The sequence below is a fragment of the Vipera berus genome (genome assembly GCF_964194415.1).
Source record: "Vipera berus genome assembly, chromosome: Z".
In the NCBI taxonomy this organism is placed as follows: domain Eukaryota; kingdom Metazoa; phylum Chordata; class Lepidosauria; order Squamata; family Viperidae; genus Vipera; species Vipera berus.
The window spans coordinates 75,718,347-75,744,942 of record NC_138205.1 but is presented as its reverse complement, the minus strand read 5'-3'; the positions used below and the strand labels follow the sequence as shown (position 1 = coordinate 75,744,942).

Genomic DNA, 26,596 nt, shown 5'->3' with positions numbered 1-26,596 from the left:
AAGGAGACCATGATCTCATCAGGAGCCGATCAACCAATAGGAAGTCACATCTAAACAGGACCCACATAAATATGATGCATAGAACAGCCCAGCACACATTCTGGTAGAGAAATTCTCTGAGAATGGGCTCCAGGACAAGTCTGAAAGCCCAGAAGACTAACTCTCTGGTCTGGTGAATGACCCAAATTGGATTCTGCAAAGTTCTTTTCTTTTTTATCTTGATCTTCCTCTGATTTCTTGGGGGATAATTCCAACCAACTGGGAAGATATCTATGGAGATTTTCAGTCATTGCCCCCAAAGTGCTTTTTCAAAAAGTAACTGGACTGTTTATTTCCTTGCAAACGTTTCACTTAACTCTGTTCCATATAATGCCCACTGTATCCTCTTTCTATTCATTAAATTGGAAGAGTAATCTAATTTATATTTTTTTAACACAAGTCTGATACTTTTTACATTTCTGCAGTGATTCTACATTCACTTTGACTTCATTTCTTTCCATATCCATTTTTCTCAAGATCCACTTTTATTCTAAGTTTATTATAATATAATTTAATAATGATGATGATGAAGAAGTTGGAAGGGACCTTGGAAGTCATCTAGTCCAACCCCCTGCTCAGGCAGGAAACCCTATACCATTTCAGACAAATGGCTGTCCAGTCTCTTCTTAAAAACTTCCAGTGTTGGAGCATTCACAGCTTCTGGAGGCAGGCTGTTCCACTGATTAATTTTTCTGTCAGGAAGTTTCTCCTTAGTTCTAGGTTGCTTCTCTCCTTGATTAGTTTCCATCCGTTGCTTCTTCTCCTGCCTTCAGGTGCTTTGGGGAATAGCTTGACTCCCTCTTCTTTGTGGCAGCCCCTGAGATATTGGACCACTGCTATCATGTCCCCCATCATCCTTCTCTTCGTTAAACTACATACCCAATTCCAGCAACCGTTCATGTTTTAGCCTCCAGACCTCTAATCATCTTTGTTGCTCTTCTCTGCAGTCTTTCTAGAGTCTCAACATCTTTTTTACATCATGGTGACCAAAACTGGATGCAGTATTCCAAGTGTGGCCTTAGCAAGGCATTGTAAAGTGGTATTAATACTTCACGTGATCTCGATTCTATTCCTCTGTTAATGCAGCCTAACACTGTGTTGGCTTTTTTGGCAGCTGCAGCACATTGCTGGCTCATATCTAAGTGATTGTCCACTAGGACTCCGAGATACCTCTCACAGTTACTACTATTGAGCAAGGTACCACCTTTACTATACCTGTACATTTGGTTTTTCTTGCCTAAATGTAGACCTTTAACCTTTCTCCCTGCAGCAGTTTAACCTTTCTCCCTGCAGCACTTCCTTCAGAAAAAGTCTGTTATCAAATATAATAATATTTGCCAAGTAGAAATTCAAGTTTGCAGACATCAGATTAACAATTTAATTATTTTTAGTTCTGTGAGATACAAAAAACCAGGTTTTTTTGGTAGCAGGAACTTTAACATAAGTTGGTAAGGGAAGTGAAAAACATTTCATTCATTCATTTCAGCCAACTATGAATACATAGATAATAGGTAGGTAATAAATATCACAAATCATTCTAATAGCCATCAGAATATGAAGCTATGTATGTAAATTTAGTTTATAATTTTTGAAAAACTCAAGAACTTTTTTACCTAAATGTAAAAATATTTGAGATGTAATCAAATGTATTAAAATGGTATACCACCAATATATTTTAATGTAAATGTCAGAGAGCCATATGCATATTTAACTCAAATAAAAATAAGTAATGATTAGATCATATCCACTTTACCTAATCCCTAATGTAATTTTTAAAATCATATAAAATACAAGACTCCAATCATAATAGTGAACTTAAAATAAAAATATAAACGTATATGCAAGATAATAAATTAACATTGCTATTAATGAAACTAACAAACAATAGAAAAATATTAACACATTTACCAAGAAAAACTTGCAGCAAAGTCATCAACTTTAGGTTAAACACACTCACATTGTTCATGTCTGGAATGCTGACATCATCCAAGTCAGAAACAATGCTTCCCCTACGATTAGTGCGGCTAAAATAATCAGCTGCAGTTTCCCCATGATGATGAAAATCACTTGACTTCAGTAATCAAAACAAACAACAAACAAAACAGATGGCAAGAAAATGATAGGAAAAAAATCAGAAACAAAAAAAATATATAACTTGTTCATGCTATTCTTTTCTCTTAATCAAAATTGTTTTGAGAGTTTCATTTGAATAATGAGGTCTCTCTTAAACTTGATTTTAAAATGTTAAGGCTACCATTAATAGTTTCACAACAAAACTATGTATTTTCAAAGCCACTCAGGTCTGACAAAAATTGCAGAATCTGGTAGTGTTTTTTAAATCAATCACATTTACAAAATTTTAAGGTGTAAAGTAATAATGCTATTATATATTTCTAACCTCATTCTGTTAAAAAAATGTGGTTAAAATATCCAAAATATCAATCTACCTAAATATTAGTTGGTTTTATCATTTCTTTGTGATCGGATTTCTAAACATGCTCCTGTATATAACTGTCCTATTACATAATTTTCTGTCATATTTTTTCTTAGTGTAGGGCTAGTATACAGATTACTCTCTTCTTTACTGATCTTTAAAACACTTCCCTTACTGTGGAAATAACTCAAAAGACACTGCATATTCAGATCCGTTTTTAAAATTAAAGCTGAAAAATATGTCCATTTTTTTGTTAACAAGACAAGGCAAGGCTAATTAAACTGGAATAAATTACATGCCTAGAGTATTCTAAAACATTTTCAAAATCCCTCACAATAATTGTTTCTTATTTCACAATTAGGAAAAAATGCTTAAAGTTATGTCCAAATTTAGATTCTGAACAATCTAGAATTGAAAGTTGACTTACAAATTCAGTCATTAGAATAAATGAATGTTTGATTCTCAATTAAAACATTAAGACAATCTACTATTATTTTAACTGTTCTAGATTAAAACTGGATTCTAGTACAAAGGAACAGACATGTTACCCATGGAAAATACAAAATTCTTGTTTTATACAAATCAATAGCCAGTGTTAAATTTTACAAAGAAGCACATTACACTTGTACAAAGCAGAACTCTTAAATGAATATAAGTCTGCATTATACTGGATCATGGTATAAGAGAGGGTACCCAGGAGGGGGAGCTGATTTGATAGACCAAAGTGAAATGCAGTTTCCCAGGAAGGAGGGACACATTTGAGAAGGGAGGTGGGGGAGACAAAAGAGACAACACAACCTGGGGGTGGAGTCAAAGGAAGAGCGTAAGGACAGCCATTCCCTAGAATCTCCCAGGGTATATCTGTTAAACAGAGTCATAAACGTTTAGCCTGGCAAGTTTCTATCTGTTACATATAAGCAAATAAAGAACTGAATTGCTACTGCTATTGCTGTTCTTGGGCTTAGCATGATATATAGGTATAAAAAGTGTTGAAATTATCTGGTAATTCAGTGATTAAAAAGAAGTTATTCATTATTAAAAATAGAATCTCCTTTACATTTCACAATCTTTAAAAAACATTAAGAGGCATTTAGGCATTTATAAGACTTAGTAAAAACTACTTGAAAGTGAAATAAATGGACACTTTTAAAAAAAAAGAAATAGTCCATTTAGTAAGGTGTAGAATATCTTTGTAGACATTATTAGATTTGGAACTCAACTACACTGAATTTATCTAACACTGAGGGCTTTTAAGCAACTTATTCCTTCTAAAGCCTATCCTAAATCTATTAGTTTATTAGATAATAAATGTACAATGCATTGCAAATTAGATATTATGGACATTGTTGTTTAGAAATATATAAATGTTAATGCATAATCTATATAAATGAATTTGGATATGATTGCTTGTACTTTAATATGAGAAGGAGGGTTTTTTAATGTTTGAAAATATTATAGTTGTAATAGTATAGCTGTTAATTCTAAAGGAATCAAGTTCATTTCCTTTACTGTTTTATCCTTTCACATGCAATGTGAAATATATTAATATATTTCACATTAATATTTATGCATATTTCATATTAATATTTATGCATACACATTTTATTTATTTTTATTTTATTTATTTATTTATTTGTTTTATATACCGCCCTTCTCCCGGAGGACTCAGGGCGGTGTACAGAGAAATAAAGTAAGAATACAATAATAATAAAATTATTAAAGCCCAAATCCATCAGGCCAGGCCGGCTTGTTGGAATAGATATTTATTATATTTATTATATTATATTTATTATATAGGTGTAATTAATTGTTCTCATTTTACACACTTAAAATAATACCGTCAACATTAAGCTAGGACATAAGCTAGGAGATAATTTAATAAACATGTTAAGGATAAAAAAATAAGAGTATTTTAAAAATAGTGCAATTCTACCTTGAGGGGTGATAAACTAAAATACTTTTAAGCTAATGAGTATATTCAATACAAATAGGAATATCTATTGTACATATCAAGATTAGGATCTGTAAAATTTCACAGGTTATGAATTGACAAAATTAGAATACAGCAGACCTATATCAATCATGCAACATTGCTCACCACACTATCCCTATAACCTCGTACAGCATGGTCAGAGGATGCAATACTGCCTGATTCATCATCTGTAAACTATAAGAGTTGGAAATAAATAATTAACTAGGTTGCTATACACAGTACATATTTATATAAATCAATATTAAGAACTTTCTACAACACTAAGGACTTAACTGGATAATAAATAAACCAGTGCAGTGTTGTGAAGAAATACCTTTGTGATGCTGGATTCTAGTATGAGAGATAAACTGCACAGAGTCAAGATAACTGCAACATTTCACTTCAGTGTCTTAATAGTGTTTCGAACTAGTATTTATGCAAAATAATTGACTAATTTGAAGACATACTTGGCTCAGTTAAACTACTGTTGTCTACGTAGTCCCATCTTCAAATTTCTTTCTTAGTTATGCTCAAGCTGTTTTTTTGTAACTTGGTGACTCTATGTGAGATTACAAATAATCAACAACCAACTTGGTATATTTAAATTCTGCCTGGCAAGATAAAACCTCTCAGCTCTTCCATTCTTAATATTTAAGTAACGTAGAAAATAAGTCTTTATTATACTCTACGGACAGATGGACAATTTTGGATCCCTGAATCTATTTTTGCAAGCTCCACATCCTAAACAAATACATGCAATTTTGGCAACATTGAACTTATTCACAACAACTTTCCTCCCTCTGAAAACATGAAATGTAATCTTTGATCATCAAAGTTTCCCCATTCTGACCCTGGGTAAAGAAAGCTATCTGTTATCATAGGATCAAATTATATTTATTTATTTATTTTAATCCCATTTATATCCCGCCCTTCTCCGAAGACTCAGGGCGGCTTACAATCTAAGCACAAATCAAATGTGCCTAGCAATAGCCTTCATTCTATGTATATGCCTGCTTATTAGGGCTTTCGCCCCCCCCCAGCGGCATTATTACAAAGTCAGCTTATTGCCCCCAACAATCTGGGTCCTCATTTTACCTACCTCAGAAGGATGGAAGGCTGAGTCAACCTTGAGCCTGGTGGGATGCGAACCTGCACTAATTGCAGGCAGCTGGTGTTACTTAAGGAGGCATTAGCCCACTGCTCCACCAAGGCTCACATATTCATAATGTGAACCTGTGATAGTGAACAACTGAGCTTTTATTAAATGCAGTAATAGTGGAAATTGTATTACATCAGTTCCTGATACAATAGGCATATAAAATTAGAACGTGAAAATGAAAGGAAGATTTAACTGAAAACCTTAAGTACTCTCTCTGCTTATCATTAGCTAAAGAACAAATACAATATGCAAAATTTTAATATTTGTTAAATATAAAATTTTTAAAATGATTTTAGAATATTATATTCTTTCAACTATAGTTTACATTTCTTGTTAAAAATAATTATTATTATTCTTCCAAAAGTATATAGTTGAAGAAGTGGAAATTCCCAGAATGACAGCCAACAATGCTACATTTACATTATCTTAAATAATGCAAATTAATATTCTATATCTATTTAATATCAGAGTTATCCATAAAAATAGAAGGCTTTAAGACATGCAGAGACATCTCACCACTGGACTACTTCGTGCTGAACTTGCTCTTGAATAACTATATTCTGAAGGCTAAAAAACAAATGTTGTGAAATATTTTTTCAGCTGTTTATTTTCACATACACATGCCAAACTTGTAAAATGAAGTTCCTATAAACTTACAGTACGATTACTATACGATTTATACAATCCATCATCATATAATGATGCCTAGAGAACAGAGAAAATAGTGTTTGTTGTTATATAAAAGTACAAAATAAATCTGTAAGTACTTTCTGATACAACATGGATGAACAGCTATACAACCTAATGCCTCTTATTTCATTTAGCTAAGAACAGTGAAACGGAAAGGGGGAAGGGCAAGTAGCTTAGGTCTTATAAAAACAGAAAAAATGTCTTTTAGGGGTCTTTTTATGCACTACCAGCATGCAGACACAGATTACAATCACAATTGAGCCCAAAATTTCTGTTTCTAACTGAGATGGTTGTTAAGTGAGTTTTGTTCTCATTTTATGATTTTTCTTGACAAAGTTCTTAAATAAATCACTGCAATTGTTTAGTAACATGGTTGTTAAATGAATCTGGCTTCTCTACTGATGGCTGGTCAAACGTTGCAAAAGGTGATCACTGATCCCATGACACTGGAAGCAGCATAAATACATGCCAGCTGCCAAGCATCTGAATTTTCATTACAACTATGAGGATGTTGCAAAGATCATAAGTGGGGAAAACAGTCATAAGTCAGTTTTTATAGTGCAACTTTGAACAGTCACTAAATAAATGGATATAAGTCAAGGACTACCTGTACTGGTAATTTAGCTCTCAACAACAGCAAAAGGGTTCATCATTATAACATAGCGTGTCCTATCTCTTAAACAATCCTTAGAATATTTTATATTTTGCAGCAACCACATTCACTGTGCTTATTGATTTTTATAGATAAAATTAACATCTTGTTATTCAAAGAATTTTTCCAACAAAATATTAAGAATCTTGCAAAACTAGCAATTTGTTGTATTTTAAAATTCCAAGTCAAAACCATTTACTACAAAAGCTTAGTCCACATATTTTCATTCTTACAGCACAGTTTCAAAGACAACCAAGCAACCAACCACTTAAAATATATAATCTCTACCTCTTAACATCCGTAATGCAATTCTTTTCTAACAATTTTGAATATATTATAGTACCCATATGCAATATTTGCTTACAATAAGGTTCATAATTGTTCATTTTCTATGCACTATTTGCTAATAGTATTTCCAGATTTTTAAAGAACATTATAAATATATGCTCTACCACAGAAAATAATAGCATTAAAAAGGAGGATTCACTAATAAGCTTAGTCATTAGCCAGCAGAAATATGGATAATTTCACAGCTCCAGAGATTTTATAACTACATACAAGCAAAGTAAGCTTTCTGAGGAGGTCTGTACTTATAAATTTTAGTAATTCTAAAGGTGAATTATTTAATAAACAAGATGCTGATAATTCTGTTATTTACACTGTTCTTCCATGACAGCAATGCTTTTTATTGTTCCATTTGTTTTTGTAATCATCTTCATTCTGATTTTCTACCCATTAGTTTTTCCTAATCACAGGCTGAATTTTCCAAACTTTCCCTTTTTAGAGGACTCTAAAAAGTTTTTTATCTGAAGAGTCTAAAAATACCATATGTGCCAATTCATATTGTATTCTGCAAGATAAGCATTTCACATGTGTGAAATTTCTTTTTAGGGCAAAGAATCCAGTGTGAATAACATGATTATTGATGAAATATTGTATGATTCCACATTAATATCTGCCTAAACTTAGTTTTCTGAAGAGTCCCGAGAGATAAAGGAGTTGCCAGGCAGTCTTGCAAAACTACTTTGATATGTAGTTTCAATACAACTCACAGCTCAACAAGAAAGAATAGTGAACCTTCAAATGTACAAAAGCAGTTAAGAATAAAGTGCATGTTTATTATCATTAGCTTCATATTTTCAGAAAGGCATGAAGCATAGCATGTCTTCATTTAAGAAAATCCCTACAGTTTTAAGAGCCCACGGTTTACATACACTTTGTTTCTTCTCAAAATAGTTTTCTGATATTCTCCATTCTTATATTTTTGCAAAGTTAATCTAAATATTTACAAAATAATGATACACAATGCTGTCAGGGAACAGTATGCTCAGAAAGCAGGCTAAAGTCACATGCAGATCTACATACGAACCAAACTGGTACTTCTTATCAAACCAGTGTTTACATCTGAGGAAGCCTATAGAACAGAGTACTTTTTTTAGATTTCCAGGATACATAAATTTTGTAATACCTAAACATTGTCTATCATGTTACATTTTACTAACCCTGTAATTCTTAGTTGTTGCCAGAGGTTCATTGTATAGAGATGATGACTGTGAGAAGAATAAGGCACTGAATTATAGTGAATGCTGAATAAATGATGCACATTGTACATCAAACATGCACATAAGGAACAGTGTGAGTATTGTCATAAAATGATAGAACAGAAACAGTGCGTATACAGCCCAAAGCTGGCAATAATAGATTATACATTCCATTAGATATTTAATTAAAAAAAACTGCCATCCATAACCTGACAGTGGTCCTATCTTTCAGAACAAACCTCTTTAGAATGATTGCCTATAATATTAAAATGTGTCAGATCTATTGTTAACATACTGGCAAATTTAAATCAGGAAGTTACATGTCAAAAAGTGAAAAGAAATCTAAATTCCTGAACCCTAGCTCTACTTCTAATTCTAACTTGATTCATGCTTCATCAACTAATATAGGACCAAAAAAACCTTCACTGGATCCTTGGCCAATTGTTAATTCAAATGACACTCAAATGAAGCAAAGCTTTTGTGCTAATTCTCATGCTTTTATGCTTTACTAAAGAAAAAAAGGTATTCAGCAAAATAATTCATACCAAAAAAAAAAAAAGCAACACACCCGAGGCTGATAAGAAGGAAGTGCTTTGCTATGTTTAAGAGTGCTGTAATTTCGATGGTCATGATAAAATCCACTCTGTTTAAAATGACAAGAGTATAAAAGATACTGAAACACTAACTCACGAGAGGCTGCAAATAATGATATTACCTTTAGTATTCAAAATATATTATGAGGCTCCGAAGTGCTTTAGTACATTCAACAATTTCAGTTGATTCAGCTGAAGGTATTATATTACATGTGATGCAATCTTTTCATATAAAAGCTCAAACTTTCTGTCTACCTTTTTATATGCATGACAGGATTATCTGGTTATACCTACTAAATAAGACATTTTCTCTTATTATACAGAATCCTGCAACTGTTACAAATATACCATATCTGCTAACTTCACAATGTAATGAATTAAATTTACTATTGTAGTTGGAAGGTTTGAGAAAATTAATATTTTCATCCTACTGTATAGATAACTTCTCAGATTTAATCAATTACCATATGTGAACAACCAAATTCCACAAACTTAAAAGATCTGAAATTGTTCACTAATGTTCTTTAAAATATCAAAGTATGTAAGCTTTGTTGCAATAATTCATTAAGGTGTTAACAGATATTTATTTCTAGTCAAATATTTTACCTTATATAAACTGTGCTCTGGTGGAATGTCAAACACTTACTATTGAGAGGCTTAATAAAAAAAATTTCTATGATGATTTAAAATATACAGTGAGAAACAATATTTATTTTCATGGTTCAACATCAAAATTTACAACATTTCAGAAAAAACTCAGAGCAGCAATCACATACTAGAAACAAGGCAACAAAGTTGGAATGGAGGAATCAACATTTTACCAGGACCAATAATGGTTTCAAATTGTGATTTTCCTAACAGTGAGGGTTTTTTTTATAGAGCAGCATAAAATTCAAACAAGGAAAATTACATCTACTTCAATAACTCCGTTGAAATGTATAAGTGATAAAAGAGAACTAAAATATTAAAACTAAAATTATAGACTAAATGGGACAAGCACACAATAAATAAAACAACAACTATTACTAAAGGTAGGACTGGACATTAATGAGTTGGAAGAGAATTTGTAACCAGAAAACCAATAGGGTGAAACCTGTGGATGTATGGGTTCTACGTTTGAGAACCAGGTGAGTGTCTTGACCTAGATAGAATCATATTCCATCTGAAGTAGCAGCACATAGCTTGAGAGTTTTCTTACTGTCATCTTTCTTAAAAGAGGATTGGAAGCTCTAGATCAGGAGTATCAAACTGTTGGCCCACAGGCCAGATGCGTCATGGAAAAACCGCGCCCACCCCATTGCTGGCAATGGGAAAAAAGTCGCAATACATCGCGACACTTCACATGACTTGCGAATTTGACACCCCTGCTCTAGACATTTCTGCTTTGCTGATTCTATTCTTCACCCACTTGGGCTGGTTAAATGGTTTTGACCAATAATTTATGTCCTGGAACTTCCCATCTATCTAGTATAATACATTTATCTTTGAATATAATAAAAGTTGTAACTAAAACAAAATATGGGTTTTAGAGAAAGATAGAGAAACACTAACTTAAAGGTACATTGGTTTTATAAGAACTGCTCTGACTTCCAAAAAGCTTTAGGTCAGGATTCAGCATGATAACATGAGCATCATACATATTTCATATTATTTCTATAAGTTATCATTATTTTGGCAAATAATACTTTAGAAAGTGTTTCTATTTATGTAAACCTAAGTATTAAAACCTAGAAAGGGGATTCCCTAACGTCCTATTGAGACCTTTATGTGTCAGGGAAAGGGAAACAAACTCTTCTTTGCGTTCAGAAAAATATCTTTTTTGGAGGCTGGGCTAGGACAAATCTTAGTGTTATTTTGATAGCATGTAAGCATCCAGCTCATAAACTGCAGTTTTATTCACTTTAGCATAGAGGGGTTTTCCTCTATAGTAGTGCCTTGAAGCTGCTACTATCTTTACAATAGCATGGTTATGCAGCACTTCGCATTCAAAGGGAAAACATCCTTCTGAGCATGTACAGGCATGCTTGCAGTACTGTTGGACAATTCCTTTATTCAAATATACTTTTTCTTAAAACCATTTTGCAACTATAGAGGGCAATACTGGGAAAGATACAACTGTTTTATTGAGTGAAACTTGAAAAATTAGAATATCTTGCAAAAGTTCATTTATTTCAGTAATGCAACTTAAAAGGGGAAACTAATATATGAAAAAGACTCATTACATGCAAAGCAAGATAGTTCAAGCCGTGATTTGTCATAATTGTGATGATTATGGCTTACAGCTCATGAAAACCCCAAATCCACAATCTCAGAAAATTAGAATATTGTGAAAAGGTGCAATATTCTAGGCTCAAAGTGTCCCATTCTAATCAGCTAATTAAACCATAACACCTGCAAAAGGTTCCTGAGCCTTTAAATGGTCTCTCAGTCTGGTTCAGTAGGAATCACAATCATGGGGAAGACTGCTGACCTGACAGTTGTGCAGAAAACCATCATTGACACCCTCCATAAGGAGGGAAAGCCTCAAAAGGTAATTGCAAAAGAAGTTGGATGTTCCCAAAGTTCTGTATCAAAGCACATTAATAGAAAGTTATATGGAAGGGAAAAGTGTGGAAGAAAAAGGTGCACAAGCAGCAGGGATGACCGCAGCCTGGAGAGGATTGTCAGGAAAAGGCCATTCAAAAGTGTTGGGGACTTTCACAAGGAGTGGACTGAGGCTGGAGTCAGTGCATCAAGAGCCACCACACACAGATGGATCCTGGACATGGGCTTCAAATGTCATAACAACAAACAACGTCAGAAGCGTCTTACCTGGGCTAAAGAAAAACAGACCTGTCTGTTGCTCAGTGGTCCAAAGTCCTCTTTTCTGATGAGGGCAACTTTTGCATCTCATTTGGAAACCAAGGACCCAGAGTCTGAAGGAAGAATGGAGAGGCACACACTGCAAGATGCCTGAAGTCCAGTGTGAAGTTTCCACAGTCTGTGTTGATTTGGGGAGCCATGTCTACCAGGAGATTTTGGAGCACTTCATGCTTCCTTCCGCAGATGAGCTTTATGGGGATGCTGACTTCATTTTCCAGCAGGACTTGGCACCTGCCCACACTGCCAAAAGCACCAAAACCTGGTTCAATGACCGTGGGATTACTGTGCTTGATTGGCCAGCAAACTCGCCTGACCTGAACCCCATAGAGAATCTATGGGGCATTGCCAAGAGAAAGATGAGAGACATGAGACCGAACAATGCAGAAGAGCTGAAGGCCGCTATTGAAGCATCCTGGTCTTCCATAATACCTCAGCAGTGCCACAGGCTGATAGCTTCCATGCCACGCTGCATTGAGGCAGTAATTGCTGCAAAAGGGGCCCAAACCAAGTACTGAGTACATATGCATGCTTATACTTTTCAGAGGTCCGATATTGTTCTATGTACACTCCTTGTTTTATTGATTGCATGTAATATTCTAATTTTCTGACATTGTGGATTTGGGGTTTTCATGAGCTGTACGCCATAATCATCACAATTATGACAAATAACGGCTTGAACTATCTTGCTTTGCATGTAATGAGTCTATCTCATATATTAGTTTCCCCTTTTAAGTTGCATTACTGAAATAAATGAACTTTTGCAAGATATTCTAATTTTTCGAGTTTCACCTGTATAGTCAATATAGATGCCATGTTTCCATTGCCTCCACTCTTTTCCTCTTTGATTCCAAAACCACTGCACAGCCCTAGGTTGTGACTTACAGATTATTCCTGGTTTTTAAGTTAACTATATCCTTTACTGAGATATGTTAAAAATAAAGCAAATGGGATACATTATATAAAAAAACCATTAAGAGGTAACAAATCCCAACTGAGAACACTAACCAACAGATCTTTACGAGAGCTAGAAGACTTCTTCCCACCATAAGAATCACTGTAAACATGGCTCTGTAAAAATTATAAAAGTTACAATTATGAACATACTGCCATTGTCATCCACATAAATAATTATCAATATAGGTGTTATCCATATAACGAATTTTAAATTACAACATGGCCATCTGAAAAAGAAATATTTATAAGCAAACACAAAAGAACAAATCAAGTTAATTAACATAATGAATTGTTATATTTTTCCCTTTGGGTTAATAATAATAATAATAATAATAATAATAATAATAATAATAATAATAATAATAATAATAATATACTGACAAACATTTAATAGTTACATTTAAAGTTGCAAGTTTGCAGAAATTATAGGTGTCTATCAAGATAGCTCATGATACATAGAAAAATCTTAGTAGAACTGGTTTTGAAGATATGCACAAAACGTATGCAGAAAAGCTTGCCAACCCACATTATATTTGGCAATGAATTCTATTAAAATACACATACACAATTTCATATTGGATGTAAAACATAAGGCAGTTGTTCCAGAAATGCAACTATTCTAGCCAGAACTTTATAATCTCTCACAGCAAAAAACCTGCATCCTCATCAAAGCAGGAAAGATATATCAGAAGGAAGAGAATGCGTATAAGTATTGCTAGAAATCTGTCAAATGTTAACTTTCTCATCAAGTTAGGTTTTCTAGTACTCTTGTGATTCCTGACATACAAAATTCTTTTACTTCCGGAAATACCAACTGTCTTGCCCAACTGTTGCAAAACAGAAGAAATTGTTTAAGAGTTATATATTTATTATGTCTTTGCACAGAAGAGCAAACACAGATGAAGGATGCTAACATCAAGATTTTAAAAACTGAAGATGCTGCTGGGTGATTTTCTAGGGCTCTGTGAAGATCTGAATTTTGTTTCAATTTGACAAAGCCTGATTAAATCACTCCTTTGATGCAGATTTATGAATTGAAACGGTGATTTGCCTCGAAGAAACAATTATGACTGAATGACTCTGAAATATTTCAAAGTACTTTAGAGATTTAATTTTTCTGTTCATTGTGATATTGTAACTTAAATTATATATAAGCAAGAAATAAAGGAAGTCCCAGGGAAAAAGTGCAGGAGTTCCACAGGAAGATGAGGGAGGCCAGGTAGGTGGGGAGAGTGCTAAGAAGGCCAGAAAGAGAGTGTAGGATGCATCTCTGGGTGTGAGAGTGCAGAGAGGTGGGAAAACAGTATGAGGGTTATGTGCATGCAAGTACAGGGAAGCAAGGGAAAGAAGAACCATGATGCATGCCTGTGTATGTGTACAGGGAAGAAGATACGGATGGATGGATGTGAATGTATGGAGTGCAGGAAGGCTGGGAAAAGAGGGCACAGACTGGATGTAAGTGCAAGAAAACCCATGAGTGCAGTGTGTGTCTGTGTGTTCATGCTTGGAGGCATGGGTGCAGTGTGTGTCTCTGGGTTCATGCTTGGAGGCCCGGGAATAAGGGCATATGCATGTGTATGGGTTACAGGAAGGCCAGGAAGAGGGATGCAGAGTGCAAGGGCAGCAAGACCCAAATAGAAGGTATGGGATGCCTGTTTCTGTATGTGCATGTTTGCACATGGACATGTGCACAAGTGCAGGAAGGCCTGGGGAAGGAGGTGTCACCACCTACAATCCATTAGAAATAGTAAATAGATAAAAAATTCTTATTTTTGCATATGTATAGTTTACATTACATGCACACACCATAATTCAACTTTACAGATATTGTATGGACACTAATATTTCAAAGACAACATTGTGTATGAGCAAAAAATTAAGTCCATACCTATTTCCTTTTTTTAGTGACTTAGTTAGATTAATCAATATCTCCATATCTCATGCAATAACCACTGGTTTTAAAGTCAATAATTTTAAATTCTGTTTTTTCTCTCTCATGTGCACACAGTTCATACAATGAAAATTTTATTAAAATATTATGTCATTATTATTAGTGCATAACAGGGTTATATGACCAAACCACATCATGCTGATTTGGAATACAAACCACTAGATCTCTTTTCCTGGATTTACTTGATCTATTCCTGGGGGGCTCACTGACATCCAAGGAAAGGCTCTTAAGAACAAAGTTACGAAAAATTATGAATCTCAAAAATTGATTTCATTACAGAACAAAATTCTCTATTCCTTGTAATTCTAAACAATCTTTTAAGCAGTTTTATGTTAACCTAAAGCATTATGCTCATGATTTCAATTCTCCTCATTTTAACTCCCATATTTTCCAAAATAATGCATTTCCATACTAATCTTTTCTTTGGAAGTTTAAACAAATTAATATTACAAGATTAACATTTACTTCAAAGTTTATGTGGTGAAAGGAAAATACCTATCTCCTTCAAAACAGGGCTCATCAGCAGGGAAAGAGTAGTTTCAGACTTAAGTTCTGCTAACTTAAAAACTCCCCTGATGAAGGCGTGGCTGTAGGAGAAGGATGATTGTGATGATGGACTGAAGGGAAAGCTAAGGACAATAGGAAGAGTTGCTGTTGGATTTCTCTATTTAGACTTGTACAAATTTCCTAAACTTTCAGTGTGGCCTGGACTTGAACCAGCTGAGTGCCCAGAGAAATGGAATCCAGGTGGGATGAAGGGAAGCTATTTAAGGATAATCCCTTAGTTTGTTGAGGAGAGAACATGTAAAGGACATATGCAACTCCTTATCTCTTTAGCTGGAAATTATGAAATGATTTAATTAAATAATAGATGTATTTTGTTTTAAAAACATATACTTGAGAGTTTTAGGGCCACATAAGAACACAGATAATCAAATTTCTTACATCTTTGATGTTTCCAGCATTTGTTTTTGACAGTTACAACTACTAGTCAGTTCCCCACCTTTCTCTGTATAGGAGTTATTGCCAAAACTAACTTGCTTTAAATTAATATATTAACCTTGCATACAGTTTTATATCTTATACAGGAAAGTTGATGACTTTCATTTTTTAAAAATTTCCATTCTCATTAGCCCTTCACAGCATGATCCATTATAAGGAACTCCAACATCTGGAAAAATTATCTATTGAGAATTAAGTTTTTAATAAGTTCAAAAGGAATTAATTATAAAAAATGCATACAGAATTATTGTCTCTATCTACTATAACAATATACTATTTTAATTTATCCAAAAAGTCTTAATTAAAAATTACAATTCACTTTCCAATTCATAGAATATTTTCATGATGAGCCCCTTTAACCAGAGTTTTTCTTTCTCTTATTAAAGGATTACAAATTCACTATTTGGCTTTGTAAAGCATTTAATAGAGGTGATTTGCAAAGCATGTTAGGATAAAGAACCCCTTCTGCATAGATACATCCTTGTGAAAGCTTTTACAGTTGTATTGAAAATTATTCCAAGCTACAGTGAGGGAAAAAATATTTGATCCCCTGCTGATTTTGTACGCTTGCCCACTGACAAAGAAATGATCAGTCTATAATTGTAATTGTAGATTTATTTTAACAGTGACAGTATAACAACAAAAAATCCGGAAAAACGCATTTCAATAAAGTTACACATTGATTTGCATTTTAATGAGTGAAATAATTATTTGATCTTTCGCAAAACATGTCTTAGTACTTGGTGGCAAAATTCTTGTTGGAAATCACAGGGGTCAGACATTTCTTGTAGTTGGCCACCAGGTTTGCACACATCTCAGGAGGGATTTTGTCCCACTCCTCTTTGCAGATCCTCTCCAAGTCATTAAGGTTTTGAGGCTGACATTTGGCAGCATAAACCTTCAGCTCCCTCCACAGATTTTCTTTGGTATTAAGATCTGGAGACTGCTAGGCCCCTCCTTAATGTGCTTCTTCTTGATCCACTCCTTTGTTTCCTTGGCCATGTGCTTTGGGTGATTGTCATGCTGGAATACCCATCCACAACCCATTTTCAATGCCCTGGCTGAGGGAAGGAAGTTCTCACCCAAGATTTGACGATACATGGCTCCATCCATCGTCCCTTTGATGTGGTGAAGTTGTCCTGTCCCCTTAGCAGAAAAACACCCCCAAAGCATAATGTTTCCACCTCCATGTCTGATGGTGGGAATGGTATTCTTGGGGTCAAAGGCAGCATTCCTCCTCCTACAAACACAGAGTTGAGTTGATGCCAAAGAATTTGATTTTGGTCTCAGGTGAGGTGAGCTCTTGCATGGAGCCCCAGATCGAGGGAGATTGACAGTTATTTTATGTTTCTTCCATTTGCGATCAGTGGCACCAATTGTTGTAACCTTCTCAACAAGCTGCTTGGCGATAGTCTTGTAGCCCATTCCAGCCTTGCGTTGGTCTACAATCTTGTCCCTAACATCCTTGGACAGGTCTTTGATCTTGGCCACAGTGGAGAGTTTGGAATCTGATTGATTGATTGATTGATTGCTTCTGGAGACAGGTGTCTTTTATATAGGTAACAAGCTGAGATTAGGAGCACTCCCTTTAAGAGAGTGCTCCTAATCTCAGCTCGTTACCTGTATAAAAGACACCTCGGAGCTAGAAATCTTGCTGATTGATAGGGGATCAAATACTTATTTGATGTGATTTTCCGTATTTTTGTTGTTGTTATTCTGTCTCTCACTGTTAAAATAAACCTACCATTAAAATTGTAGACTGATCATTTCTTTGTCAGTGGGCAAACGTACATAATCAGCAGTGGATCAAATATTTTTCCCCTCACTGTATTAATATTGTCTCTGTGTGTAGACAAAGCCTCAGAAGAATGTATTTTTATAGGTATACTTTATTCATGTTAATATATTTTGCAAAGCACCTCTTTTTAAGCATAGCTCTAGTTTACATATTAAGCCAAACCATGGTATGAATACCCATGGTTGTTAACTAATGTAATGGGTTCATACATATTAAGTTGTAAGCTATAGTTTACAAACTATAATTCATACAATATTCTAAGTCAAAATCAAACATACCACATTATGGTTTAATGTAAAATGTGAATTACAGTACAAAGGCCCCAATGTAGTCATAATAATTCAGTTTATTATTAAAAATGAGAATATTTCATTAACTTATCCCCTACTCCTTAATTTTTTTGATATCCTTTAGCTACAGAACTGCATTTATGCTAACTAAAATTACTTTAAGCAATATTCTTCCAACTCCACTTCAAATGCAGCTCAGTATATAACCCATAGAAATTTAAAAATCATGCAAGACATATGGTGCGGAGAAAATCTTCAATCTATATATTTTTTAACGTTAACATTCTAGGAAATTACATTCTTCTATTTAAAGAATTATCTTCGATTTTTTTAAAAAATTTCATTATATATTCAGTTCTGTGTTGCGTAATAACTAGAATTTCAAATGTGTTAATAATCTCATAGTATACTCAAATTCTAAACTATATTTGTCAAAAACAAATGCTGCATTATTTTTACTGAAATAAATTTTAATACTAACCCTGTGACTACCAGTGTTTTGAGAGGATACCAAATCACCAGCTCCCTAATCAAAAAAAATTAAATAATGAAGCAACATTCATAAAAAGGAAAATCAAAAACAGATAAAGTAAGACTGAATTTATGCTTAAAATATGTCTAGCTTTAGTACAAACCAGGTATGATTGCCGGCTGGACCGGTATGAATGGCTAGCCTTTTCAGAATTTTCCTAAGAAGGGAAACATCAGATATTATTTTTTTTAAAAAAATGAAAGAATAATAATTGAACCAAGAAAATTATTTTAAAATGGAAGAGGTTACTAAAATAATTGAAGCTGGTTTTCATACAAATGTGCATTACAAGCTTTAACTTACAACCTAACATTACTTTATCAAATTATTTCTCAATATATTATAACAATCCATTATATTAATTTTAATTTAATGGCTTAAATATAAACCGCCCTGAGTCCTTCGGGAAAGGGCGGTATATAAATTCAATAAAATAAATAAATAAATAATATTTTAGATTTATAATTTAAACATGCATTACTTTACAAATAATAAAAATATTGGTCAAACATAAAAAGGAATATTTGTTCACTGATTAAGCACATGTGTTATTTTTTTCTGTTAGAGAATTAACAATTGCTGTTTTAAAATGTTTTTTAGCTTTTTATGTTTTATTAGCCCTTGTAGTAGTAATGTATCTGCAAAAATTCTATTTGATTAATCATAAAATATTTTAATTAAAGCATTAAATTAACCATTCTAATCTGTTCTTCTGATGAAGTACTATGCTGAGTTGTATGAACAGATGAAAATATTTGACAACTAGCAGTAAACAAAATAAATATTATACAGATATAGATAAGTGCCTTATGAAAACATACATGGATTACAAAGTTTGATAGCTATATCCAGAGGAATAGCACATGGCTCAATAACTAACATGAAAATTGACATTTTAAAATGTCTACACTAAGTATATAACCAGCTCTATAATAAAATAGATTAGAAGCATATAATTTTCAGCCCATGAAAGTTTTGGGTATAACTTGTAGAGATCTTCCTAAATTGTTATTGAACTATAATTTTTAAAGCATCAGAAGGATGCATTTATGGGAAACATTATCTATATAGAATTTTATTTAAATACAAATAATAGTTTTAGCAATGCATTTCTCTATATACTCTTTGGAAGCAATTTTCAAGCATAGAATTATTTGTCTCTATAAAGGTTCTTTCTCTTAAAATTATAATTAAAGAAATCAGTATAGTACTTATGTATAGTTTTTAGATTAAAAGATGCTGGATTTGAGTCAAATCAGAGATAAATAACTTTTCACGAAATAGGCTATAGACCTAAGGGAGAGTTGTTGCTTTTTTAAACTGTGAAATATTTCAGACCTTATATATGTGTTTCCTATTTAGAATACCAAGAAGTTTTAATTTTTCAATCATCATAATCACAACAGATTCAGAAAGCTGCAATCTACCTACCCGATTACAGCTATCTCATGTACTTGCTACATAAATAGTAAGAAAATACTCAACAGTTGTGTTAGAACTGTGACACAATAAAATTAGAAAACTAAAAACAAAATAGTATTAGAAAACCATTGCTATTATTTGCATCATATAGTATAAACAATATATTTTATCCAATATAATCATGACATTAATTATAAATGTCAGATATTTTATAATTTAGAATATTTATTTTACCTATGTGTGACTCCTCTTCTAAGGAGTATTACTTTTGAATACCGTATTTTCCGGCGCATAAGACGAATGGGCGTATAAGACGACCCCCTACATTTCCTGTTAAATTATAGGGTTTGGGCTATACTCGCCGTATAAGACTACCCCTCTTCCAACGCACACCAAATAAAAATTAAAAAACATCAGATTTGATTTTAATATGGTAATTTTAATTCAAATGCTTATGACATGCAGGTGCTTAGTAGGAAAACTGTCACTTATAAACATAAGGCTGTTTGCTATCAAACATGTAAACATAAAACAGTGCAAGTGGATTAAACATAATAATAATAATAATAATAATAATAATAATAATAATAATAATAATAATAATAATAATAAGAAGAAGAAGAAGAAGAAGAAGAAGAAGAAGAAGAAGAAGAAGAAGAAGAAGAAGAAGAAGAAGAAGTAGTAGTAGTTGGAGGGGACCTTGGAGGTCATCTAGTCCAACCCCCTGCTAAGGCAGGAAACCCTATACCATTTCAGACAAATGGCTGTCCAGTCTCTTCTTAAAAACTTCCAGTGTTGGAGCATTCACCACTTCTGGAGGCAGGTTGTTCCACTGGTTAATTGTTCTAACTGTCAGGAAGTTTCTCCTTAGTTCTAGGTTGCTTCTCTCCTTGACTAGTTTCCATCCATTGCTTCTTGTCCTGCTTTCAGGTGCTTTGGAGAATAGCTTGGCTCCCTCTGCTTTGTGGCAGCCCCTGAGATATTGGATCACTGCTATCATGTCACCCCTCACCCTTCTCTTCGTTAAACTACACATACCCAATTCCAGCAACCGTTCCCTATTTTCCTAATTCACTCTAAAGCTTTCCCTGTGCAGAGCCTTAAGTAACACCAGCTGCCTGCAATTAGTGCAGGTTCGCATCCCACCAGGCTCAAGGTTGACTCAGCTTTCCATCCTTCCAAGGTAGGTAAAATGAGGACCCAGATTGTTGGGGGCAATAAGCTGACTTTGTAATAATGCTGCTGGGGGGGGTGTGTGAAAGCCCTAATAAACAGGCATATACACAGAATAAAGGCTATTGCTAAGCACATTGATTTGTGCTTTAAATTGTAAGCCACCCTGAGTCTTCGGAGAAGGGCAGGATATAAATGGGATTTTAAAAAAAAAGACCAAATGGGAGATCCGCTCCAGATTTTCCAGCCAGCCCGCCCAGTTCCTGAGTCAAATGTGTCCTTAGATCTAAGCCGCTGCTCTGGCTGCTGCCTTCCCCACCTGCCTTTCAAGTTGGGATATACTACAGCTGCTCTTCAACTTTAGAAGGAAAGACGCCCAGACCCCAGCCTGTAAAAAATCACAGACTGCAGCTTCTTCTCCAATTGGTCCTGCTTTCCCTGCGCAGACTAAATGGGAGATCCGCTCCAGGTTTTCGAGCCAGCCCTGTCCCTAAATTTTCAGCACCCGGCATATAAGACGACCCCTGACTTTTGAGAAGATTTTCATGGGTTAAAAAGTAGTCTTATACGCCGGAAACTACGGTAATTAAAGATAACAATATAAACATGAAAATAAATGATGATAAAATACATTTACCATTAAAATTCAGAGTGAAATTATGAAGGATATAGATGACATAACTACTTATAGTTATATATGACTTTCTGGTAAAGAATCACATTGATTCAATTATTAGGCCACATAAAATAAAGTCTTTACTTTGGGCCATTTGACATTGTCTTTATATCACAGCTTTTCACATCTTAGAAGGCTCTATTAGCATACAAAATAATTTAACTTGCATATAATACTGGGAAATTGTTGTAATCTTCCAAATGAGTCTCTAAATAAAGAATAGCCACAGAAAATCAGGCTTATTTTGTCTTAGGTTTACACAAGAAAGATGTGTGGTAATGTAAAGTCACTTCCTTTTGGCCTCCATTTATCCCTTACTAAGACGATATATACAATTTTGTACTTGATCCAACAACTCTAAATAATAGTTTTGGCAATGCATTTCTCTGGTATATGCGCTTAAAATTCTAAAATTTAAACAGGAGATTAGGCAAATTATGATGACTCTTTTATATTCAGATTTGTATTAATCTGCATGTTTATGTATTTCTCATGTAAATATATTTATGAATTTTAAATGTTTTCACCAAGACACATTAATGAAATTTTATATACTAAAATATTAGGAAATAAACACCGCAATCAGATTAGTTTGCTAAGACAAAAGCACCACAAAACACGCAATCCTGGCCTACCATCCACTTCTGAATATGTCCCCATTTTCTATCATAAGAACGCTGAGAAAGCTATAAAAATGTAGAAAATTTTATTTTAAAAGGGTAATACTTTAGTAACAATAGATGTCATCTTTCATAATTCTGCATACAAAATACAGGTTATTTTGCAATACTGTCTGGAATTCCCCTAGCAATTTAAAGATTATTTAAATACAATACTGCAAGGACAAAATAAGCTATAACTGATCAGAACTTCCAATACCAATACATTAGTAATAATGAAACCATTGTTAAAACTACCACAAATCCTCATATATTATCCCATATTCTGAATACTTATTGCACAAATAGAATAAATTATTTTTACAATACAGAAATGTTATTCTAAATCAGGTGTTCCCAACCAGGGGTGCTCGCACCTCCTGGGGTGTTAAGACGATATTCCAGGGGGTGTGAAAACTTGGGTTTTCAAAATTATAGTATATATGCATAATTTGTTGACGTTATTTAGAACTTTTGTAAGGGGTGCGAAAATATATCAGAAATGTTCTAGGGGTGCAGGGTATAGAAAAGGTTGGGAACCACTGTTCTAAATTAGACACGTCAAACTCGTATTGGGATGGTTTTGCCATTGCCAGCAATGGGGCGGGCACAGCTTCCAGATGATGCGTCCGGCCCACGGGCCAGCAGTTTGACACCCCTGTTCTAAATCATGAGAAGCAACCCATACTCTGCATGATCCCCAGTAGCTTCTTGCACAGACTGTCTTTGCTTCTCTTGATTTCTCTAGCACAAAGAGTTTCCTTCCATGGTATTGCAATCTTATGGCTGTTATAGCAACTTAGAATTATTGTAGTACAAACTCTTTGTCCTCTTCTATCACACAGTGGGGATGCCATGTATATGTGTATTCACAAACACACAGGCATTCATCTACTAGTATATATGGCATCCTACATAACATATATACTGAAAACACTGCACACCTCTGCTACAGAGTAACATATTCAATATACTATATCTATACAGATAGTTCTTGAGATACAACTGCTCACTTAATGGCCATTTGAAATTACAACATGGCCCCTAAAAGCTACATATGACCTTGTTTTGAAGTTACAGCTCCTGCAGCACCTCCATAATCATTCACCCTTATTTCTGACTACAAGGATGCTACAGCACCCTCCCACCTCTCTCCCCTCCCATCCAACTTCACTGGGACCCCACAGTGCTTGGGCCTGCTTCTCCATGCCTCCTAAAAACAGCTGCCATTTTCAGCATGCCAACAATTCCTTGCAAAAATGGCAGCTGCTTTCATAGCTTTCTGACCTGATCAGCTGGCTGTCAGGAGAGTGCAGACCTCTCCTAGTTCTTGCTAGATTTTGAAAAAGCCAGCTTCCCCCATGTAAAAGTGGCAGCTTCAGGAGGAACTTCCCAAACCCTCTTTCTGGCTTACACCCTTAATAGACACACACATACCCGTTTTCAATAAAAAAAACAGGAAAAAAAGTTGGGGGAACTTGTTATTCTTTATCTCCTACCCCCATTAGGTGCTTAAACTAAACTCTCCACTATTCCCCTCCGATTTGTATTCTTTTAATCACCCCATTTGCTAAATTTACTGCATGCCTGAAACAGGGTGACAAAGTCTGTAAGTTACTTACCTTGGTGAGTGACTGCCAGGCTGAAGAGTAGAAGAAAGGAAGGAAGGAAGCAAAGAAAATCTTTCTGCAGCTTGTTTGCATTAAGGAGCTGAAGAAAAAGTTCAGCTCAAAGACTTCAGCCAGTTATAGCACAAAACATGCTACAAATGGCCAGTCATGGCAGAACCTAGATCTTTCGAAATCTTTTGCTGCTTGTCTAACTCCCTTTAGAGAAATCCTAGCTAGGTGCTAAAGCAAGTCAGAAAAGCAGCAAAAAGCTTGGAAATCTTCTTTGGAAACCTTTTTGCTGCTTGTAGGACTCCTTTTGGGACCCAGCTCCTGCTACAGCTGGCTGTTTGCAGTCTCCCAATCGCCAGATGAGCAGGACATAGGCCCAGTCCAAAAGTGTGGTTCATCAGCCATGAACAGAGGCTTGTTTAGAAGTCTCTCTGGCACTGGAACTTGATGTTGGACCCCAATCTAGTTGGGGTCTTTCCCCCACTTACCTGTTTTAGGGTATGCAAAGCTTTTTGCTGCTTGTCTGCCTCCTATATAGACCCAGCTGGGTGATAGGCTTCCCAGGGCCTCCTGCAGTCATGAGACATGCCATATTCTGTTCAATAATCCATGTGTGTTTGTTTAACAAGCCATCAGGGAGATTAGGCGATGGGATTGTCAAGTGAGGCTATCTCACTTAATGATCATCCCCATTTGCGAGGGCAGGCTCCATTATAGCCAAAGGTTGAAGAATATCTCTAGTAATAACATTTTCTTTTAAATGCTTTCTACATTGCTTTACAAAAAAGGAAGGCTATTATTTGTGTGCTCTAATAAATTTAAGATAGTAAAAAAAATTCTGATGGTACATACCTCTTTTTGTTGGCGTTCCAATTCCCTCATGCGTATATCCCTTGCTTCTGCTCGGGCTGCGCGTTTGGCCGCAAGGCGTGCCTCTGCCTGTTATATTGAAAATACTTAGATGTAATTAAAAAATCCAACATCACCAATATGCAGTACAAAATAGTTAGGAATCAACTTTTCCACAACTATTTTAGGATTGTAGGGAAAAAGTTAATATTAAAAGGGAGGAAGACAAGAAGGAATGAAAAATCTGTATACTTACAATAACAATACAAAATAAATATCTAACTTTCAATATGCTTAGGTTTTGTGGTAAAGATAGATGATGGTAACATTAACTGTTATGAAACTGACACCATATTGTATATACTGTATGCTGATGACACCCAACTCTATATTTCCACCCTTGGTGATCCAAGTGATGCTATGGCTGCCCTTTCACAGTGCCTGGAGGTTGTAGGGGCCTGGATGAGGGACAACAGGCTTCAACTGAACTTTGGTAAGACCAAATGGCTTTGAATACATAGGGCTCCAAGATGTGGGTCTTTGTCATCTTTGACTCTGGGTGGGGTGGCACTGCCCCAGAAAGACCCAGTATGCAACTTGGGGGGTTCTTCTAGACTCATGACTCTTGTTCGAAGAACAGGTGACAATTGTGGCTAGGAGACCCTTTGCACAACTTCGTGTTGTGTGCCAGTTACGGCCTTTCCTGGATCAGGATTCCCTGCACTCAGTTATTCAGTCCCTAGTCATCTCATGACTGGACTACTGTAATGCACTCTACATGGAATTACCCTTGAAGAGCAATCGGATGCTACAGCTGGTGCAGAATGTAGCAATATGGGTAATTTTGGATCTCCCAAGAATGGTCCCTGTAACACCACTGCTCCGTGAGCTGCATTGGTTACCATCTGCTTCTAGGTGCAATTCAAGGGGTTGATGATCACCTTCAGAGCACTTCATAGTATGGCTCCAGGTTACTTGAGGGTCATCTCACCCCACTGGGATTGGCCCATACCACTTATGCCGGCAGAGGAAGCATGCTGTGGGTCCTGTCAGCCCGATTATTCCGGCTGGTTGGTACAGGAGGAGGGCCTTCTCTGCTGTTGCTCTTGCCCTCTGGAACATCTTGCACCCCGATGTAAGATTGCCCCCAACCCTATCTTTTCATAAGGGCTTAAAGACATGGTTTTGCCAATCAACTTGGGGGGGGGAGAACAGTGGGGGAACAGTGCAATTGAGGTGGTTGATTAATAACAGATCCCACCTCCACCCATTCCACTCCCCCCAATGTGTCTTTGGTTTAACATTTGTTCTTAACTTCTTATGTTTTAGCTTAGATGAATACGCCCAGGGTTACCCTATGGTAAGATGGGCAGCCAATAAATTTTATAAATAAATATACTAATAATTAAATAATAAATAAAGTAAGAAACAAAGAAGTGTTTTACATTTCTTTGCATAACACGTGTCTCATATTTAGTTGCTCATACACATACACACACACACACACACACACACGGACCAATTATTCCACTAACAAGCCATGAGGTCTTTCTCTGTTTAACTCTAACTAGTAGATATCATGACTCATACAATACCCACTTGAAACTTTGCACTAGATGGGCAGTCTGCAGTCACATCATTAGGAGAGCAAGAATTTCTATGTTTGAATTACTTAGCATGCCAATAAAGGTTACAGTATGTTTTCTGAATATACTGTTGCGTAAGTTCC

The 26,596-nt window shown here is 35.1% G+C and overlaps 1 protein-coding gene across 3 annotated transcripts in view; it reads right to left on the bottom strand.

Annotated features, from left to right (window-relative positions):
- LRRFIP2 (LRR binding FLII interacting protein 2) overlaps positions 1 to 26,596 on the bottom strand; it is a 70,880-nt gene that overhangs the window by 30,526 nt on the left and 13,758 nt on the right. For 2 of the 3 annotated variants that reach the window (XM_081345358.1, XM_081345359.1), the window contains exons 3-15: positions 24,871 to 24,957; positions 22,376 to 22,426; positions 18,573 to 18,626; positions 18,419 to 18,463; positions 15,004 to 15,072; positions 12,948 to 13,010; positions 9,056 to 9,130; positions 8,449 to 8,496; positions 8,316 to 8,360; positions 6,262 to 6,309; positions 6,121 to 6,171; positions 4,572 to 4,640; positions 1,997 to 2,110 (exon numbers count right to left, since the gene is read on the bottom strand). In XM_081345358.1, the coding sequence (XP_081201484.1) occupies positions 1,997 to 2,110; positions 4,572 to 4,640; positions 6,121 to 6,171; positions 6,262 to 6,309; positions 8,316 to 8,360; positions 8,449 to 8,496; positions 9,056 to 9,130; positions 12,948 to 13,010; positions 15,004 to 15,072; positions 18,419 to 18,463; positions 18,573 to 18,626; positions 22,376 to 22,426; positions 24,871 to 24,957 (819 nt within the window). The remainder of the gene's footprint in view (positions 1 to 1,996; positions 2,111 to 4,571; positions 4,641 to 6,120; positions 6,172 to 6,261; positions 6,310 to 8,315; positions 8,361 to 8,448; positions 8,497 to 9,055; positions 9,131 to 12,947; positions 13,011 to 15,003; positions 15,073 to 18,418; positions 18,464 to 18,572; positions 18,627 to 22,375; positions 22,427 to 24,870; positions 24,958 to 26,596) is intronic. The other variant, XM_081345360.1, reaches the window with a different exon arrangement.